The following is a 19,073-nucleotide window of genomic DNA, read 5'->3' as shown; positions in this document are numbered from 1 at the left end:
ACCGTGAGAACCACTCATTTTTCCTCATTTTACGAAGATTTTGATAATTTCATAATATTTTTGCTCATTTTTTGTTTCACTTATTTTATGATTTTGCTCATTTAACAATTTTATGCTTATTTATCAACGTTTTTGCTCATTTTATTTTTCTCATTGAACTTTTTTATGCTCATTTTACGTTTTTCTTCTTTTACATTTTTGTTCATTTTACGTTTTTGATAACTTAATGTTTTCTACTCAATTTATGTTTATGCGCATTTGTTACTTTTTTTTTGCTCATTTTAGGAAGTTTTTGCTCATTTTAAGTGGTTCTCACGGTTCTCACAATAAGAGGGTTCTCATTAGAACCCAACCCTATATATATATATATATATATATAGGGGCAAGATCACATGAGAATGCTACTTAAATGAGAAATGAGAATGAATCTCAAACACACGATTGGATTAGAGTTACAACACTTGTTCATTAGAGTTATACCCCCTAAAAAATTTTGAGCCCAAATTTATATATATATATATATATATATATATATATATATATATATATATATATATATATATATATATATATATATATATACACTAGTTGCATATGCACGCGATGCGTCCGCGACAATCTTATGTAGTTATATACAAATTGACATATTTTTTTTATCTAAAATTATTTTGATAGTGATGTAAATTATTGAGGTTCTTTTGTAGATGTTATTATCTTTTTAAATTAAAGGTGAATGATTTTTAACCTAGTCTTTCAATACTGTCACTGTAAAATTCGATCGATGATTTAATAATTTCTTTTCAGCGACTTTAGTATAGGTTTTTTAACAATTATAGTTGTTAATAAACCATATTGTTTAAACTTTGTAAATATGAAATATCATGTTATCACGATATGTTGCTAACTTTTTTTGGTTGAAGATTCTAATTGATTTCGTTAATTGATTGTGTTAATCTAGTTTGTCAAGTTATTAATGGTATTGCATATTCCATTTTTGACCTACTCATATGGCAAGTTTCATTGATTCTCATTTTTAATTTTTTATAAAAAGAAAATTAGTGTTTTAAATTATTAGAGGGTATTTTAGTCACTTCAAAAGAGGACTTCACACCTCCTCCCTTGGCTTATAATATATATATACTAGAATTTTTTGCATGCGATGCGTGCTTGAATTTTTTTCGAAACAGAAACTCGATTTTCTTCGGCAAAAGAGTCGAAATTTGAACATTAGACATACAAAGTATAATTGTTTTTAGTTGCAAAATTTGATTGGTTTAGTTTATGTCACTTAAGTCTCTTACCATTATTATTTTTTATTTTTTTTTTTATTTTACTTTCGAAAGTTAAATTCTATGAACAAAATAAAAATTTTATTGAATTTATTTATGATTTCTAATATTGTAATTTTTTAGTTGATTTTTGAATTAAGTATAATAATTCATAAATTGTAAAGAAAGTGGACACTTTGATTTCATGTCAATTTTTTCATAGGCTGTAGTTTGTGAGTGATTGTTATAATTATATTTTTGGTATTTTTGTTTGATGCCCCCTTTGATTTGTAAGTAAATTTGTAATTTAGAATGGGAAGGGGCTAACATAGTCTCTTCATTCGGGGACACCATAGCTCCCCCCCCCCTTCCCTTATATAATAGAGATCGATATGTTGTACTTTAATTCTTAAATGATATTTTACATAAACCTTTTTACCTTAATAATTAATCGTTAGTATATAATAGAAAAAGATAGGTCAAATATATGTAAACGTTTTATTATATATAGGAAACACTATAAAAAAAAAGTAAATAATTTTTTTCCTTGTTTAACTTCTAACTGATTTCACTAAAAATACACCTCTATTTTTTCATCATGGCCCACCATTAATTGTGAATGATTCTTGAGAATAGTGATTTGTAAGTATATTTTTGTAAATGTTTTTGTATGTATTGACGTTCTAGGTTAGTAGTTTTAGTTTTTGTTTGTAAATGATTCTTCCTGATTATTTGAGTGATTTAATTTGCATGATTTTTATAACGTGATTTTCTCAATTGTATGAGTGATTTGTAAAGTTTCTTCTTTTAAGTGATTTGTGAGTGAGTGTTGTAAATTAATTTTCGGTAGTTTTCTTTGAGTACCGATTTTGATTTTGACATTCCTTTTGTAATTTAGAAAGGGAAGGGGGGTAAAATAGGCGTTTCAAAAGAGGACACCATTGCTCCCCCCTTCCCTTATATAATATATATATATATATATATATATATATAATATATAATATTAATATATATATATATAATATATATATATATATATATATATATATTATTTTTGTAATGGTAAGAAAAATTAACAATAGGAAACCATCCACTCCTACTCGAGACCAGGTAATTTTATAATAAATCTATACAAATATATTAAAAGGCGTGTGTGACAATGTATACACGTCACGTGACACCTTTGTTACTCCACTAAAATTGTCCGATGTGTACATAAGTCATGTCAATTAAAAATTGTAAAATTAGCTTGCAACCAGATTTGAAACCATGACCTCTAGATATTATACATACACAATTATCATCTTAACCAAATTTTAATCATGCTTTAAGTGTCCACATTATTATATGTGTACCTTTTAAATGTTGAATTTTTCTTAATATATTTTAATGGGAATGGAAAACAATGCATATCAAGTTCGGAAAACAGTACCAACCCGAAGCAACACCCGAACCCAAATACTAATTTATGTTCTAAGACTTGAATTCATTACATCTCATTTGTATAAATGCATTAACCAACTAATATATTCTTTACAAATTGCATCACTTACAATCTAATACTTCCTCCGTTTTTTTTAAAGGTTACACTCTCTATTTTAGTAAATTTTAAATTGGATGTTACACTTTTATCTTGAGTAATAACTTATCTCTATCTCTCTCCTATCACATGTTCACCTGGTTTGTTTTTCATTCTCTCTATCTCTCTCCTCTCCAAAAATTTCGTGATTTTGAAAAGCGTAACATCTATGGAGGAAGTACTAGATTTTACCAAGGCTTTCTCAATCAAAAACTCCATACATTTTTCGCTTCACTCACACACGCCCATTCGAACCTGAAATTTCGTATTTTCTCTCTCCTCTTCCTCGTCCTCGAATTGCAGAAGCTCGTTCCAGGTTCTTCTTCTGTTCCTTAGATTAATCTTCTTGTTCAGACGATTTTTGTTATTGTTACGAATTTTGGTGTCAAATTGCGATTTTAGGTTACTTCATGTGATTATTCATGCCATTGTTTTTATGTGGTTGTTATTGTTTGTTTCATGAATTCAACCTATTTTTTCTTTATATCAGATACTTGGTTATTTCATGTTTTTATGATTCGAATTTCTGGGTATAACTTGTTAATTCATGTTTGTTTGTTTGATGGAACTAAAAGATAACAAAATTTATGATACAATTTGTAGATGGGCATATTTTCATGCCATTGTTTACTTGTTCTTGCCCTCGCTCATGGACGGGCCTGCTCTGGTGTGACTGTGAAGTCTGAAATTAGATGTTTTACCAATTTTGTGGCTTAAGCAACTTGTTAAATCGTACGTGATATTTACTTGTCAGCTAAATAATGGATGAGAAGAAAAGGGAAGAGCTTGCTGGCTTACTGACTATACTCCCTCCAGTGGAGTTCTGCTGCGTTTATGGTTCAACTCTGCATCCCAACAATCATGATAAGGTTCATTCAGCTGTCTGAATTATGATGGTTATTATTATTAAATTGGCTTTTCTAGGATGGCTAACTTTGGTTTATCTTCTTGTCTAAATTTTAATCAAATAGTCTCGGATGATTGACTATATTCTTGGTGTTCAAGATCCTGTTGAATGGCACTCACAGGTAGGATTAGATTTCATTCTTTTCTCGGTAGATTATCTGGGAAATGATGTGCTCCGTCCAAAATTATGAAATTATATCTGTCTTTTGGAATGAAGAACTTGAAGATGAACAGGAACCATTATGCCTCATGGATGGTGCACCTTGGTGGTGCGAAACTGGTGCTTCCTATGACTTTATATCTCTCTCACACATTCTTCGTTTTCTACATTGGACTAAATGTTGAATTCTGCTTCATCAGATTACTGAGGTTGCTGATAAAATTGGTGTAGGAGTGCACTTCAACCCTTTTGTATCTTGGAATGACAAGGTATTGGCCGATCGTGTTGTGAACTTTGAAAATGAGAGGCGCTGTTTCCATGGCAGAATTCAATATGTCCACTTTCTCCTAATGACAGACTTTTAAGTACGGTGTGGTCAGAGTGCATGACTTGGTTGAGGACGTATTGAACTGGGAAACGTTTTACTTGAGTGGTCGTCTACAAAAGCCTGTATGTTTTTTTATTGGACGTACCATTTATATATCTTATGTGTTTGCCTCCATCCCCAATAAAGAACATAATTAGATGTCTTGCATTGCTCTTTATTTTGTGCCATATTTGAGGTATATACTTTTTCCTAGATGGTGATTATGCTGAATAAGAACTGGTATTATACTATGTTTTCTTTTGATATTTCAACCTCAAGAATTTAAAGCCTTATTATTATTTTCAGGTCCATGTTCTTGTGGATAATTTGGAAGTTTCTAATATAAACTCTTCTAACTTAAGAGCTGCAACCTCAGCTGCTTTGCTATTTTTACCTCCCAATTTCACTCAGGTACGATATTGTGGCATCTGGTTCCACTTTCAAGTACTTGTACGCAAACATATATTTATTTTATATTGATGCAGGAGGAATTTTATGCAAAAATATGCAGCCTTTCTTACAAGGGTGATCTACGCATGCTTTTTGCAGAGGACAGGCATAAGGTATTCTCAACCCATGTTCTTCCATGCACAGAACCCCCCCCCCCCTTTTCTGTGTGTGTGGCTTTTCAAGGTTTTGGGTGGTAAAACCAAAAAAAAGTCTCAGGTACATCTGGGTTCAATATTTAGTTAAAGCTGATAGCTGGATGTTGGAGGTTTCTGATCTTGTTCTGGGGGTTTGTGCCTTGTTATTCCATCTTCATGCACCAAATCCATTCTTTTTCTAACTGCTGTTTGTTGAAACTGGTTTTCTGTGGTGCATCACTATTATGTGCAATATGTTGGTAATAGCTCTTGGGTAATCAGTACAGATAAACTGTTGCACTCTTTGCTTGTAACATTATATCTTTGCCCTTTCCCTTATTACTAGGCCTACCCTTATCTTCCTGATAGCATGTGCCTCCTAATTCCATATTATAATTTAAACCTTTTTTTTACCAGTTCAGATCAAATGTTTTAATTTCCTCCTCTTGTTCATCCACAGTATCACAGTGCGTTCATGTCATGTCTCCATTTGTTGCAGGTGAAAAAGATTGTGCAAGGGCAGTTTGATTTGTTTAAAGGAATTTATAAGCCAGTTTTGGAAGAATTTGCCACCAAAGGCTTGTTAAGGTTCTCATCATCTGGCACTCACCTAGAAAATATCACTCAGGTATAGCAATGTGCCAAAATTTTCAAGTAAAAAGCTGCATTATATTTATATTTTGAAAAAGGTTTATTGGTGTTACATAACTAATACTCCCTACATCCCTTATTGATGTCCCTAGTTTGACTTGCACATTTGTCAATGCACATCTTTGACTATAAACATATGTACTTACGTATCAGTGAAACATTATAAAAATATGATATCATTAAAGTATCATTGAGACGAATCAAATAAGACCCCACATGACTATGTTTTTCTTATATATTGGAAAAAATTTAAAAGATTCTATGTAATTCTAAATAGTGCCAAGATTCCAAGTAGGAACATAAATAAGGAGCATAGTAGTACTTTAATTGCTAATTTCATAAGTTAACTTTCTTTAAGTACGTATATTGGTAACTGATGCAACTTGGAGACTGAAACTTCCAACATGACAATGACTACGGATCGGAGGGAGAGTATATATTTAAAATGTAAAATGGAAGTTTATTTATGTGAGACTTCAGAAAATTCGATAGGTTACATTCAAATTTGTTAAGATGAGACCCTAAGATAAACATGAATAGAAACACATGATCAAAGCTGTTCTTATTTTCCCCATCCAGTTTTTTTCCTATAAAAATTTCATTGAAGCAATGAATATATCCTTGAAGATTGCCTTACCGAAATGAGTACTTATTTTCAAAATTCTAGATATACATGGGTTTTCTGCTCACAAACTTAACTCTCTAAAGTCTGAACTCCCTTGACGAAAATGATTGTACTTGCTTAGTTTTCTAGTAGCTACATTTGACAGAAGAAATGATAGGCTCTAGCCGGGACTTTATTTTTCTTAAAAATTTGTGTGAGCAAAATCAGGCCTCATGATGCTTCTTACTCCATGTTACTTCACTTAGGTTCTCTAACTTGGAGTGGTATAATGTGAAATTGCGGTTACTCCATAATTTTTCTGCTTTTTGTTCTTGCAACTTTTTGATATTCACGCATGCCAACGTACAACTTTGATCATGATATCTTTCGAATTAAGTTTTAGTGAAAATTATTTACTTTTAATTTTTTTATAGAAATAGATTGAGTCAAATCTCTCAGCCCTAGCAATGTTGGATTCCCCTCTAACCCCCCTCCCCTCTTTCCCTAACTTGTTAGGGCTTCTTCCTTACCTATCTAAAAGAGAGAAAAATTATTTTATATATGAGTCAAATCTTTTAGGTCAGCCGTCGACGTTAGTATATGAACAATGTAAAAGTCAAATCGTTGCAACTAATGAAAACCAGAGGAACTATAATTCAATCGGCTAAACATGGGCCTGGTTGCCCAGCAGCCAATCACCTGGTTCATGTTTCCAACTCTAATATTCTCTTTGTTTTCAGCTCCAAAATTTTTTCTCCAGCTTTTCTTAGGTTTATCTCTGATGCACTGCTTTGCTTATGCTGATAGAACTTTGAGAAAAATATGGTTAATTTTGGACTAGAACAGCCCCTTTGCCTTACCGTGGTAGTGTCTTTTATCAAATCCTTTTCTTTTTGTTTGTTAGGGGAAGGGGGTTGCTGGGTTGATATGTGGAAGCACTGCTTATGTGAAATAGAATCTCGTATTATTTGGCGCAAAAATTTCCAAGTGTTTCTGTTTCTGATTGGCTACCCTGAAACCCAGGATTGTGGTTTACCAGCAGTTCAGTCCCTTGTCTCTTGTCTCCCAAATGCAGTCAGAAGCAACATGAGCATGAAACTTGGAGAGAGAAAGAACATAAGTACTGGTAAGAAACTAATGATCTTTTCAGTCGTCTGCTAGTTCATGCAATTTACATATGAATATTTTGGCGCTATTCCTGTTTAAAATATAAATAACCAAGGCTTATTCGATATCAAAGCAATTTTAAAAAATGAATCGTGAAGCTTATTTGTTGATTATTACTTATTACCTTGTTACAGGTCCAGTTGTCAATAAAATTGTATTAAAATCGAGAGCAGATGCTGCAAATTGCCTGGAGAAGATTATAAGACGTAAAGTCATGGTTTCCAGCGTCAGACAGGCTGTTTCTGGTGTATTGACAGTAGGTGCCGCCAAAGCTACTAGATATCTTGCGAATAAGATGCACAAGGCTTGGAATTCCTGGATTTAAGAATTTTCAACTCTAAGCTGACATTTGAGGTTTCAACAAAATTTTGACCTGCAACATCATACTGAAATCTGGCTGCAAGATTTATTAGGACTCTCCATAGGTCCCAACTAAGGGCTGATTGGAACTACAATATGTTTCTGATCATGGTGTTTGATGAGATTTTTGGGCAACCCCAAAATCAATGTGCATAGGGTTAAGATCATCATCCCAGAATGTAGAAGGGATTTTGATCAATGAGCATCTTGGATACAAATCAGGAAACTTTTGCAATACGACATCGAGGCAAGCTCTATACTTAGTTTAGCTCTTCTTGTACAAGTATCAGCTCGGCTCTCATCTCATTTGGCAAACTCCTCCCTCGCTTGATGAGTTTAAGACCTTGTGCCACAGGATTGGGAGGTGCACCTCACTTATAGGGGCGTATCGAGCATGGGTTCGGTGGGTTCAATTGAACCCACGAAAATCTGGAAAAAGAACAAGAAAAATGGCTGAAAATGGCAATTACACAATAGATATAAGTATTCCGCGCCGTACAAATTACTCTCTCTGTCCCAATTTAGTTGCTACATTTGCTTTATCACAATTTACGAGATGCAATTTCAAACACCATCTTGAGTTACATATATGAAAAAATTATAAAAATTATGTATTTGGAAAATACAAATTGTGACGAATCAAATAAGATTCAACATGAGTGTTTTTTCTTATGTATATGGAGTAAAAGATAGTCAAAGTTATGACGTGAATAGTGCTTACGGTTAAAATGTAGTAACTAAATTGGGACGGATGGAGTAAGTAAATATTGCGTGAATAGGGTGAGATTGCCTTCCCTTAGAGACAAAAACACAAGTTTATGGGTGAGATTGCTTGTCCATGGAGAAAAATGTCTTCTCATGGAGATTTTAAGGGTGTTTTCCTAATAAAATTATACTTAAAATTTATTTTCATTATCACAATTTATTAACGACTACTAAATGAACCGTTAGTGTCTAGTAAATTCTATTTTATCGATCATGTGTTGAATTGCAATTGAAACTAATGATATACTTTCTCTATTTTCATTATTGCTTTTTAATTCCTCTTTTTAAAAACTAACAAGAGTCAAATTGTAAACATGAAAGATTTATACAATTTGACTTTTACATAATTATATTAGTCGGTACAATTTGGTGTTCACACCTTTTTCGGTAACTTTGATAATTAATTTAATTGATTATCTATTAGCATAAATCATAATATTTATGTTATAAAAATATATATTGAAACAAATTCGGCATCTTATATACATGTTTATAATACTATAAAATTGTGGTTAAAATAGTTTACGTGAATAGTCACGGTCAGATTGTATTGAAGTTTGACGAAGGTAGTATATTAGTTTAACTTACTAACAAAATGCAGATTATGGGTTATATTATATAAACATCATTTAAAATTGAAAAAATTATCAATAACAAGCTAATAGTATTTGGAAGATCTGCTTAAAATAAGTCATACTTTTGATTAACTTAAACAAAGCTTTTTGGGTATCTACTATTAATGGGTTCAGACAGGTAAACAACTTGTTTTTGTAGGTATTCCATCCACGTTTCTTCATTTTATTGATTAAAATTTTCAATTTGAATTTATTTCTAGATATTAAATTTTAAAAAAGACTATTCCCTTCTTCTATATCCTCTCCTTCACCTCCATGCCCCTCCTCTACCCCATGCCTTCCTCTTCCACTTGGACCACCACCCCCTCCCCAACATTCAGTCCGCCACCCCGTGAAATCAGCCCCCACCACCGAAAACAACCAACCCCAAAAATAGAGCCTCCTTCCCTCCTCCATCCCTGTTACTCCTACCTCCTCCATGGGAAGCCTCCTATAGGGTTGCCTTCTCTCTATCCTCCTCACATCACATATTGAAGATGTTTTTTTTATATTTAAACTCTTAACGTCTGAAACTAAACCACCTTCAAGAGCTCAGTATCATAACACGCAATCACGGAGTATTACCATTTAACCACTGCAAATTCCCTAAAAGTCATCAGCCTACAGCTTTTTGGCAATTTCATAGCCATCACAGCCAAAATCATGCAACCGAGGCAAGGAAGCTTTGAATAGCTATCTGAGAACAATATGTGATGTGAATTATGCAAACTTACGCTTTCTTTAACGCAGACTACATAGAAGAAATCCAAATGATTATTACCACTAAGTGAAACATGGACTTACATCAGCTTCCAAGACATTGAGAATTCAAAATCCTCAATGGCGAAAACATGTATGTTTTACTTAAGAAAGGTACAACCAAGGAACAATGAGACAAATACTCCCAACGAAGTAAGGAGTTCTAGAGTCCAAGTAGTCGGTAATATAGCTGCTGGTACCATTGGACCCAGACAAGAACCGCATAGCCAACCAGCCACAAGGGATCCAAATCTGCAAGCAAGGAGATTAACAGGTCACCAAAAGAAAGGCAGAAAAAGTGAAGAATTGATGTCACCCAGACTAGCAGGAACTCTTAAAACTTTGATTGACTCACCCAATAATAGCTGCCCTCCCTAAGCTCTTCGTCTTGTCATTTAGGAAGTATATGCAAGCTCCGAGAGAGAGAGCCACCTGCATCATCAAGTTATTATCTTTAAGACACCAACAATGCTTAATAGTTCTAATAATTACAAATTATGCAGAACGATCTACAGGATACGGAGGCCTTTATTATAACTTAGGAAAACCTGTGACCTACAGCTATAAATTTAAGATCCAATCCATAAAGGGAAGGGTATGAAATGAAAGGGAAAAAAAAAAGTGGGGATGGCATATGCAGAAATTAAAATAGGAAAGACATGTTTGTGCATGAAACTGTCAAGCAAAGGCCTTCAATCCAGCTTTGAGATCATAGGGATTTAAATAGGATTTCAATAAGATAAAAAGGATGGGCAAGGACTTTTAGAAGGAAAACTGAAGGCATGATGACAAATTTCCAATCCGACTTGTGTGGATCTGGTTCACAGTAAAATTAGTGTGCACCAAGCTCACACACGTGAATCGGATCACACATTATTATAATACACAGAAACCCACTATATCACAAACAGATATACTATATAAGATAGAAATACACTATATCACAAACAAAGACACTATAACACAAAGAAACACTATAGCTCTTGCAAAAAAAAAAAAAAACACTAGCACAGAGAAACTGTCATGAACTGACATAGCTTGGACTATATTTAGAAAACTGATATATAACTAAGATGAACTTTGATGGATAATTTCTGGAAAAAAAGCAGTAAAATAAGGTGATAATTACAAGCTTTCGAGAGGCTTGTTCTCCCCCATTGAACTCTTAAAATTTCACCAAAAACACTAGTCAATATTCAACATGATTTCTCTCTCCCTAATGTTCCTATATTTATAGAAATATTACCTCCCTAACTTGCTAACTTATTCTTCAAGCTACTATTGAAATTACTTAATTATGAAATACCAAAAGGGCCCCTCTCCCTATGCTAGTCTATTACATTACCGGCCGCACAAACATTCACCTTGTCCTCAAGGTGGATAGATTAGACCGGCCTCGAAAATAGTGGTTACTGCCTTCTGAGGAGACCTGTTTACAGTGTTGTTTCATCTCCTCTTTGCCCAGCGCTGATTTCAGTTGCATACGTAGCTTGCCCATGGCAGAGAAGTTCAGTAGCTTACCCATGGCAGAAACGCTCAGCAGCTTATCCAGGGAAAAAGTCTGGTTATGATTGAAGTGGGTAGAATTTGAATTGGGATGGCAGAAAAGTTCAGTAGCTTTGGTGGGAGTAGAAGAGGATTTGGCGGACTGAACGAACAATAAAGTGGGTGGTTACATTGTAGTATTTTTTGGTTTAATAAGTTGGACCGGATAATTGAGTCTTGTTTGGGGAAAACCAGATTGGATTTCTTGGTTTATAAGTTGAATTTGTTGGCTGGATAGGTGGGTAGAACGATTGGGACATAGGAATGGTGGGTTGGAAAGGGGATGATCAAACTTAGGCCCTGGCTTGTTTCTCTTAAGTAGGCCATCAGAATGTGGGTTGGGAGAATAAGGAAGAATATGTTTTAAAAGTTGAGCTGGGTAATTAATAATTGTGTTGGATTGATTTGGAAGGGGATGGATGAGGCTGTTAGGTGCTATAGATTGGGTTGTATAATCAGGTTTTAAAAGTTGGGGCTGCAAAAAGTCACAAAGCTCAAAGATTGGTCCAGTCTCATTCAAATCACAAATGGAATGCCCAGGGATTCAATAAGGGTAGGTAAGTTAAAAGTTGGACTTACCTCACTTAAATTAATCGAGTCCCTTTTTTGCTTCTCCTTGTTCCCACGTGACATATTACTCTTGCAAAGAGTGGTTACCAAAAACCCTACCCTCAACTATGATGTCATCCTTCAACCCTTTTACAAGATTGCCCATACTAGGAAGATCTTCTAGAGTAGTCTTCTTCTCCAAGGCAATTACTGATTCAAGGGAGCTTCTTCTATACACTTCTTCCCCGCTCTCTTGAAAATTCTGCTGCAAGCTCTTTGATAATTTCCACCGTCGATTACCACCATCAAAACCTCCAACACGACCACTATGGTCAACCGAACCACCACCCAAAACACTAGCGATGGAATTAACTTGGACAAACTCTTCTCGTCCACCCCCAACACCACCACTGTAGCTTCCATTTCTCATGGAACCACCAGGTCGGCCGCCGGATCCGCAACCCCCAATGCCTCCACGCTCTACAGGAATTGCTCCGGATCCCCTAAATTTTCCGGCAACAACTCTTAAACCGTCATTGATGTTTCGTCTTGCCAAAACGCCCCACTTGCCATCACATCTACCATTGAAGTGTCAGTCATCATTTTCTTCTGGGAGTTTTTCATTAGTGACAGTGAAGTTTTTCTTGTACTCACCACTAAATTTGCTGTTGGCAACCAGGTCTTAACTGTTACCCTCTCTACTTTTAACAACATCTGGCACTAGATTGCTTATCTCTCCAACCACCGGAATTGCCTTGACAGTAAGTAGGGTGATTTTGCTAACCTTTTTCTTTTCTGCCGGTTTAACAATGGAGGTTATTTGAGTATCTTTTCCTTGAGCTCTTCATCATGATTCTGCTTTCTTAATCGTTCCGCTCTGATACCATTTGTCATAAAACAATAGGAATGCACTTCCCAAAAGCTAGCTCGAGAGGATGAGAGCCCATTGTCCTATATAAACCACACACCAACCTCCCATACGGTCGATATGGGATCCTTTCCTTGGATCAGTTCATAACATTTTTGTTATAGAACAATAGGAATGCACTTCCCAAAAGCTAGCTCAAGAGGAGGAGAGCCCATTGTCCTATATAAACCACACACCAACCTCCCATACGGTCGGTGTGGGATCATTTCCATGGGATCAGTCCATAACATTGTCCCCCCATAAGGACCAATGTCCTTGTTGGTCACGGCTGGCTGGTTCTAGGCCACCACTATGAGGCTCTGATACCATTTGTCATGCACTGACATAGCTTGGACTATATTTAGAAAACTGATATATAACTAAGATGCACTTTGATTGGTAATTTCTGGAAAAAAAATAGTAAAATAAGGTGATAATTACAAACTTTATAGAGGCTTGTTCTCTCCCATTGAACTCTTAAAAGTTCACCCAAAACACTACTCAATATTCAACATGATTTCTCTTTCCCTAATGTTCCTATATTTATAGAAATATTACCTCCCTAACTTGCTAACTTATTCTTCAGCTACTATTGAAATTACTTAATTATGAAATACCAAAAGTGCCCCTCTCCCTAGGCTAGTCTATTGCAGAAACACACTATACCACATACAAACACACTATATCGAAACTGACAATATTATCCTAATTTTCTATAATAGGTTCAATTGTAGAATCAACTATAATACAGAGAAACACACTATACCACAAACAGATACACTATATGAGAAAGAAATACACTATATCACAAACACACTATAGTACAAAGAAACACTATCACAAATAAACACAATATAGCATAGAGAAACACACTATACCACACACAAACACACTATATCGAAACCGACAATATAATCCTAATCTTCTATAACGGGTTTAATTGTACAATCAACTATATCACAAAAGCTGAAAAATAGAGTAAGAACTTGAAAAGGGAGAAAATGAACTAGTTATGAGAGAGAAATTGAAAAGGCAAGGAAATCTGAAGAGAGAGAAAGACAAAATAGTAGAAGTTCTAATCATTACAACCTATATAACATCTATTGGAAATAGTGTGCACTGGATTCATACCGAGTTTTTTTAACAAATTTCTACTTCAAGGTCTTTTGAAAGAAGTCCCTCATAATAGAGCTCAAAGGCCCTTAACAGAGTTGTGGAGCAAAAAATTTTCATTCCAACGACCAACCTGTGGGATGTTCTTATATATAAGAAAGCATCTCATTCATTGAAATTGACTTTATGCCTTTACAAGTTGCAATCAATTATGACCGCAAATCTATGACAAATTCCCTTGTAAATTTGAGTCCTATTTTTCACATAGAAAGGCAATTCAGGAAAGAAGAGGATTTCACATGTTTGGAGCTGAAGATCTACAAACTCGTGCAAGGATGTCAGAAACATCTCAAACTACTGATACATAAGACAATGTTCGTAATGAACTCATATTGTTAGCCTTCATTTTTCACTTAAAAACTCATACTTCATTCCAAATTAGTTGCAACACTTCCCATTTTAGAAATGTCAAATTGTTACTTCACGTGGCAATGAATACTCTCTATCTCTTTCCTATCACATGGATCCCTCTATTTTTTTTCTCTCACCCTAAACCCTCTCCACATGCACTCCTTAAAACATTTGCCTTCTCCTATGTTGCAACTAATTTGGGGTGGATGAAGTATATAGATTTTCTTTAAGAACAATTAGCAATAGATTCCAGGATTAGGTAGTAGATGGTCAGATTAGAGAATTTACCTCTAACTCAGAGGAAAATAATGAACATCACCTCTATTGATGCCTTCACTTTAACATAGCACTCTTACCCCCCCACTTGAAAACTCATAAGCCTACAATCTCACTCCCGCAGGAAAGGAACTCCATTGCTTCATACACAATCTAGAAAGTCCAAGTTGTCAAAGGTTGCTTTATAACCTATGGTCTGTGCATCTAATTAGAAAAACTAGGCACAAGATGTTAGAGGTTAAGTCAGGACATCATTCTAGCCCATAAGACAGAGCATCATTTGCTTGTGATTGCATTTGCATAGTTTGAGCTCAACTAATAATTGTAAATGGGCCTTTTCGGCTCATGTGTAATAATAAGCTACTCGTCAAAGGCTATATTGTGAACTCATTTCTCAAAACAATTAAACTATCACTTGCCACTCTGTTATTCTAAAGTTTGGTAAGTGGGACTTATCCCCAAAAAGGAGGACAAGTGGCTTCTTACAAAAAGATCAATATTGAACTCTCTTCTGTATTTGTGGTTCCAAATTAAATCAAGTTCAGTTGCATAGCACCTTCCTTCTCATCTATACTTCCATTATAAGAAGTTAGTATTAAATAGACTTGCTTTTCGAATAAGAAATTTTTAATTAGAATAGAGAATAATCGGTAGAAAAAGCCAAATAGTCCATAATAAAACAGACAGAAAACCAGATCCTGTTGAGGGGTCCTTTTCTGAACTAGAAAAAAATTATAGCTGTCCCTCTCCAAGTTCCAATGGGGCGATAAATACACTATTCTTTGTCTTTGGATTATAAGGGAAACAAATTGGCTAATTAGACTGAAAGTGCTTATCATGAAGTAGGAAAGTTGTTGCGTTCTCAAATGAAGAATATAATACAAATAATCTCTTTATTATTACAGGGTAAAGCTATATCAATCAACCCCTTAACTCCACCTCAAAAGGGACCCTTCTGAAGAAACTAAGGGTAACATTGATATTGTGTATCGTAGTAACTGAGTGACTTTAAGAATGGGTTGTAATTGAGCTCTATTTGATCCCCGTCTAGATGCTCAGGTAGTTTGCCAGATGAAATGATCATAAGCACAAATCAAGTAAAAGGTAGAGACTAGAGAGTCCACCGAAGTACAGGTTTTTCAAGTTCAACTAATAAACTCGACGCCCAGCCACCCCGATATTGTGTATCATAGTAACTAAGTGAATTTAAGTATGGGTTGTAAGTGAGCTATATAGTCCCTCTAGATGCTGAGGTAATTTGCCAAATGAGATGATCATGAGCCCAAATCAAGTAAAAGGTAGAAATTCCTCTAAGTACAGGTTTTCAAGCTCAAGTGCTCAACTAATAAACTCAACAACCCCCCCCCCTTCCTCCCCCCAACATGAGCATAAATGTCATAGTTATCGCATACTTATCAACTGTATCCGCACATTAAACTCAATCCTCTTTCTTATGTATGTAAAGGCAAGCATGCAATCCCTAGTTTCCTACGAGACAGTTGATTGTGAATAGATCTGAATCAGCTATAAAGAATGTCAAACAACAAAAATCTTGAGTCCACAGCTAGAAATTCTCAGGAGCTATCATTTATGCTACTACAGTGTGTAAGAATTATCTACTCCCGCCTATTTACATTTCCAAGAGAAGGATTAGACCACTGCTTCAAGATCAGGGTAAGATAGACAAACTATTTCTGTAAGTGAAGAAGAAAGCTTACTGAAAACATACTAAGAGGAAATGTTGTTTGCTTTTAAAACTTCATGGAGACACTCCAACAGATGGTAAAGACACATAGAATACCATGCCAAAAACACTCTAAAATGAATTACCACAAAAATCCCAGACACAAGATGTTAAAGCAAAGTCCAGAGAAAACTATGTTATCAAATCAGATTGATGATTTAGCTCGATTTCATAAGACTGCCATTTCTTTACAACCAGAACAGCAAATTGCTTGCTGTAAAGACATTACGCCAAAGAATCTTCATACCACTATCCTGTATGAAACCATCATATTTCCTACTCCTATGCAACTAATTTCCCACAAAACTGCATAAGTCATCCAAACCAACAAGGTCCGAGTTCAAAGAAAATTCCAGGTCACAATGAAGAGAAAGTAATTACAAAGAGTTTAAAAAATGAGAACAGTCATAACATACCTGGAAAGCTGGTCCACCTTCAGCAGAATTCATTATACTCCAGCAAGCCATGAATGCAAATAAAAACAATCTTCTGAGAATAATGACAGTTGGAGGAAGCTCGACAAAGCTGAGCAAATTCTTCACCCAAGGAGGAGATTCGTCAACTTTCTTCTTCAACCTTGTCTTCAGGTTGATCTTTGTTTTCTTTCTCTCCCAAAAGCTTCTCATCAGGAGTTTCTCAAATGCAGCCTCTATAGACTCCACACTTCTCTCATCTCCAGCGTATTGCTGTGCAAGAAAATTGCGAGAACTCCATATTTCGTCCTCAGCAGCATACGGACTTATGCCAAGGCGCTTATAAGGATCCCACACATTCACCCTTGGAAACTTTGACACATTGCCTACAATAAATCAAATAAATTACAGAATCTACTTAACAGCCACAGCAATAAAATCCGTAAACCCAAGTAGAATATGAAATTTAAGCTTTTCCATATCCCTAAATCGATACAGCACAGCCATTAGTTAGCCAAAATCAGAGTGCCATATTTTTCTATGCTGTTACATACACCTTATGAGATCAAATTGTGTAATAATTCTTCAACAAGTCGCTACCGCTACCACAAACTCAACCCTTTCCTAATTTAAGCTCCTATCATTCATCTTCACCTTTTTTCCTTCTCCTTAAAATAATCAAGCAACTACTCTATGCAAGTGAATTGAAACACACATTCCGGAAACAAGAAGTTCAAAAAGGAAAAAGAATCATCAAATTCGACTACCCTGTAAGTAATAATTCCTCACCAGCTTAAATTATCAATCGAAATAAGAAAACTACCATAAAAAATAACAAAAAATCAAAAATCATAATAAAAATTCAATGCTGAAACGTGTACCTTCATAAGGGGAATCTACTGCACACCTAGGTAGCCTAAAATTAACTCCATATGTCGCTAAATTCCTTAAATTCTGGCGCAAAGAACTGTCAAAAACACATATTCAAAGAAATTAGCACTGAATTGAATTTTGTAAAAGATAACATGTCGGAGAAAGAGAGAGAGAGAGAGTTACAGTTTAGAGCCAAGGAAGGGTGTGGACAAATTAGGGTTAACAAGCAAAGCGGCAACCATGTTTTAATTTGGAGGAAATATTGAATGTCAAATTAGCACCATGGAAGAGACTTGTGCGAGGTGATTAGGTAGCTGAGAATAGAGATGAGAGAGAGAGAAAAATCGTCGTAAGTGGATTGGGATTCCTTTTGTTCGCTTCATAATTGACGGTTATGGGGCGGGTACCATATACCTCAATTGATGTGAAAATGCTTGATCCAATTAAAACTGATCTGATCCAAAATTGACCGGGATATTAATGATCCTTATTTCCAAAGTTTGCCAACCTTTTGGTTTAGAGAAATATATGGCATTGTTCTAATTTTATCACTAACTAGTAATTATTAATAGCTCTCCCTTCAAATTAATTAGAAAGGGGATTATTTTGAATTAGCTTGTGGAGTTTTGGCATCAAACGAGTTGAAGTATTCTTATTAAAGGTGTTGTTGACCTATCCTAAAACTTGATTGTCATGGGGGTAAATGTCAAAGTTATAAATCAATTAGGTGGTAACGAACTTTAGAATCACTTATCACTATGGCTCTGTTCGGCAACAGCTTTTGCACTAGCTTTTTTTATTTTGACTAAGTCAAAACACTAATTGTGTGTTTGGCCTGATAGAGTTTGGAGTAGTGGTTAGAGTTTGAAGTAGTGTTTAGATAGCTTTTGGCAAACAATCATAATTTATAGCGTTGGAAGAGGGAAAGTAGCGTTCTCTTTTTTTTTCTTTTTTTCTTTTTTTTTTTGAAAAATTACAAAAAATTCCTAATCTCATCTTCATTCTTGCTCTGCCTCATCGAAATCTAGCACAATTCAATGAATGTTGAGGAATATCCATATTTTTCTTGCAATAATTATTTTTAATCGAACATCACACAATATGAAATGAAGGTGTTTAAGCGGTCATGTCTGCTTCAAAACTTCTCGAATTCGTCAACGCCAGGTCGGTAGCGGAGGTTCTGGTTGTGGTGGTGGTTGAGGCAGCCGTTTCAGCCATTAATGAAGGAGATGACATGGTGGTTGCAGGTTGTTAATGGTGACTCTAAAGGAACTGAGAGAGAGGGGAAGAGAAATAGGCGAAGGATGAGGAGAAATGCATGCCTGGCATTTTTAGCTTACCATTAGACTTAAGTATCTTGGGCCCTTCTACTTTATGGCATGTTAATTATATGATGAGTTTCATTATAAAAACATGTGAGAGACTTAGAGTGGATTCCATAAATTATTATACTTGTTT

General features: G+C 35.0%; 2 protein-coding genes across 7 annotated transcripts; one reads left to right on the top strand and one right to left on the bottom strand.

Moving 5' to 3' along the window:
- Positions 1-3,031: 3,031 nt before the first annotated feature.
- Positions 3,032-8,558, top strand: LOC104908369 (uncharacterized). 6 transcript variants are annotated; one of them, XM_010697486.4, is made up of 12 exons: positions 3,036-3,163; positions 3,451-3,514; positions 3,602-3,716; positions 3,819-3,875; positions 3,971-4,033; positions 4,114-4,182; positions 4,271-4,363; positions 4,587-4,691; positions 4,766-4,843; positions 5,364-5,492; positions 7,143-7,245; positions 7,421-8,558. In XM_010697486.4, exons 3-12 carry the CDS (start codon positions 3,609-3,611, stop codon positions 7,609-7,611), a joined length of 996 nt encoding a protein of 331 aa, XP_010695788.1. In that variant the 5' UTR covers positions 3,036-3,163; positions 3,451-3,514; positions 3,602-3,608; the 3' UTR covers positions 7,612-8,558. The 6 variants fall into 6 exon arrangements, with proteins under 6 accessions (XP_010695786.1, XP_019102583.1, XP_010695788.1 ...); XM_010697484.4 differs by lacking the exon at positions 3,451-3,514 and having other exon boundaries at positions 3,032-3,163; XM_019247038.3 differs by lacking the exons at positions 3,451-3,514; positions 3,971-4,033 and having other exon boundaries at positions 3,032-3,163.
- A 1,223-nt stretch (positions 8,559-9,781) lies between these two features.
- Positions 9,782-18,003, bottom strand: LOC104908368 (hypothetical protein). The gene is made up of 5 exons (XM_010697483.4): positions 17,799-18,003; positions 17,624-17,709; positions 16,746-17,128; positions 10,140-10,216; positions 9,782-10,036 (listed from the first exon to the last, which is right to left on the bottom strand). Exons 1-5 carry the CDS (start codon positions 17,855-17,857, stop codon positions 9,886-9,888), a joined length of 756 nt encoding a protein of 251 aa, XP_010695785.1. The 5' UTR covers positions 17,858-18,003; the 3' UTR covers positions 9,782-9,885.
- Positions 18,004-19,073: the final 1,070 nt, after the last annotated feature.

This window comes from Beta vulgaris, chromosome 5, assembly GCF_026745355.1.
Source record: "Beta vulgaris subsp. vulgaris cultivar EL10 chromosome 5, EL10.2, whole genome shotgun sequence".
NCBI lineage: Eukaryota > Viridiplantae > Streptophyta > Magnoliopsida > Caryophyllales > Amaranthaceae > Beta > Beta vulgaris.
This window is presented reverse-complemented; position numbering and strand designations above follow the sequence as displayed.

Coding starts and splice junctions, on each gene's coding strand:
- LOC104908369 (XM_010697484.4), top strand. CDS start 3,609: ATGGATGAGAAGAAAAGGGAAGAGCTTGCTGGCTTACTGACTATACTC. Junction 3,876..3,970: donor CTGTTGAATGGCACTCACAG/GTAGGATTAGAT, acceptor TTTGGAATGAAG/AACTTGAAGATGAACAGGAA. Junction 5,493..7,142: donor ACCTAGAAAATATCACTCAG/GTATAGCAATGT, acceptor CCTGAAACCCAG/GATTGTGGTTTACCAGCAGT.
- LOC104908368 (XM_010697483.4), bottom strand. CDS start 17,857: ATGGTTGCCGCTTTGCTTGTTAACCCTAATTTGTCCACACCCTTCCTT. Junction 17,710..17,798: donor CCCTTCCTTGGCTCTAAACT/GTAACTCTCTCT, acceptor TGTTTTTGACAG/TTCTTTGCGCCAGAATTTAA. Junction 10,217..16,745: donor AAGGTGGACCAGCTTTCCAG/GTATGTTATGAC, acceptor TTGATGATGCAG/GTGGCTCTCTCTCTCGGAGC.